General features: G+C 44.4%; 1 protein-coding gene across 1 annotated transcript in view; it reads left to right on the top strand.

The window, feature by feature from the left end:
• Positions 1–1,434, top strand: part of LOC101849391 (androglobin) — a gene marked incomplete in the record, with an annotated part of 95,208 nt that overhangs the window by 36,591 nt on the left and 57,183 nt on the right. Inside the window, 3 exon segments of the mRNA XM_035971373.1 lie at positions 17–73; positions 557–656; positions 1,278–1,402. Of these exon segments, the coding sequence (XP_035827266.1) occupies positions 17–73; positions 557–656; positions 1,278–1,402 (282 nt within the window).

The raw sequence follows: 1,434 nt of genomic DNA, 5'->3' as shown, positions 1-1,434 counted from the left end.
TGGCGTGGTTTATCAGGAGGAGGAACCGCCCAAAGAGAAGCCTGGGACGCCCAAACGAAAGGCATCTGGCAAGGTGAGAGGAAACGCTGTGGTCAGTGAGGCTGTGCTTAAGTCAAACTGACCATTAATTAATGTGGATATTACCAGTGCTCACAAAGATGATGTGACCTTCTTTACCAAATCAACTGAACATTTGAGGGTGGTTGCTGGTTTCTGTGATATAGTCAGCCTCTTTTATGTCTTTGCAGAGCTTCTATTGTCATAATTTTTTGGGCAGTATTTGGACTTTGCTGTTAAGTTTCATTGTACTTCAGAATTCTCCCGCTTTTTTTGCTTTGATCTTTTGCCTGTCTTTATGTATTGTCTTTTGAGCAATCAGCTGATCACTTTTAATGTACTATCTTGCCAGGGAGGATAATTTTGAAGTCATGTGACCATTCTGAGGACCAGAGTGTACAATTTTGTTAAACATTTGTTTTGTCCTTTGTTTTTGTTCCTGTTACCAGAGAACCCCATTACCATCCTCCATCTTCTACTTTTGTGCCCGTATCCACAGGCGGGTCGAGGGTCGGCTTCCAAGGAACGTAGTCAGACCAAGCGTCCCGAGTCTCGCCAGTCTAACAAAACTGATGATGGGAAACCTGACAAGGTCAAAGGTGAGCTGTGGAATTGGATGTGAGAGAGAGAGAGACAGAGAGAGAGAGACAGAGAGAGAGGGGGAGAGAGAGGGAAAGAGAGAGGGAAAGAGAGAGGGAGAGAGAGAGAGAGAGAAGGAGAGAGAGAGAAGGAGAGATAGAGAGGGGCTACTGGTAAGTTTTTGCCCAAAAAGTCAATTTGCCAGGGCAAAGGTGTTTCTTCAAGTTGAAATCATTGAGGCTTCTTCTGGATGTCTACAGATGACTTTGTTCTGGTTCTCAGTGATGTTCATACAAAAGGGAGTGAAATACTGATTAGCAGAGAGAATTTCATATTTTATAAATGACAAAATACAAGTCTGAAAATGAATAGATGTACCGAAATGTTTCTCCTTTTGTAATGGAGTGAGTTGAGCATTATCTTTTTAAAGATATATGACATAAATGAGATGCTTTTTCATTTTTTTTAGTTCTAGAAGGGATTTATTTGCCTTATATTCTTTTGTCTCGATGTATTGATTGGGGAGGGTGTGGCTGGTAGGTCTTTCTTCTTCACCACCCATGTTTTTAAAAATCTCATCAGTGTGTTTCTCTTTTCCTCAAACAACTACTAAGAGTACTGAGGTTGTCTCTCGTCCTCAGAGAGTCAGAAGGCAGAGGTTCCAGCCCCCGGTGGCCCCTCTCTCGGTGGAAACGCGGCCGGAGGTCTGGCGCCCCCAGCCAACGTAGTTCTGGGCCCGGACGGAGAGCCGCTTCCTGCGGAGGAGGTTGTGCCGGAACCACCACCAGACAACACGCC

The sequence above is a fragment of the Aplysia californica genome, unplaced genomic scaffold (genome assembly GCF_000002075.1).
Source record: "Aplysia californica isolate F4 #8 unplaced genomic scaffold, AplCal3.0 scaffold00424, whole genome shotgun sequence".
Taxonomy (NCBI): domain Eukaryota; kingdom Metazoa; phylum Mollusca; class Gastropoda; order Aplysiida; family Aplysiidae; genus Aplysia; species Aplysia californica.
This window is presented reverse-complemented; position numbering and strand designations above follow the sequence as displayed.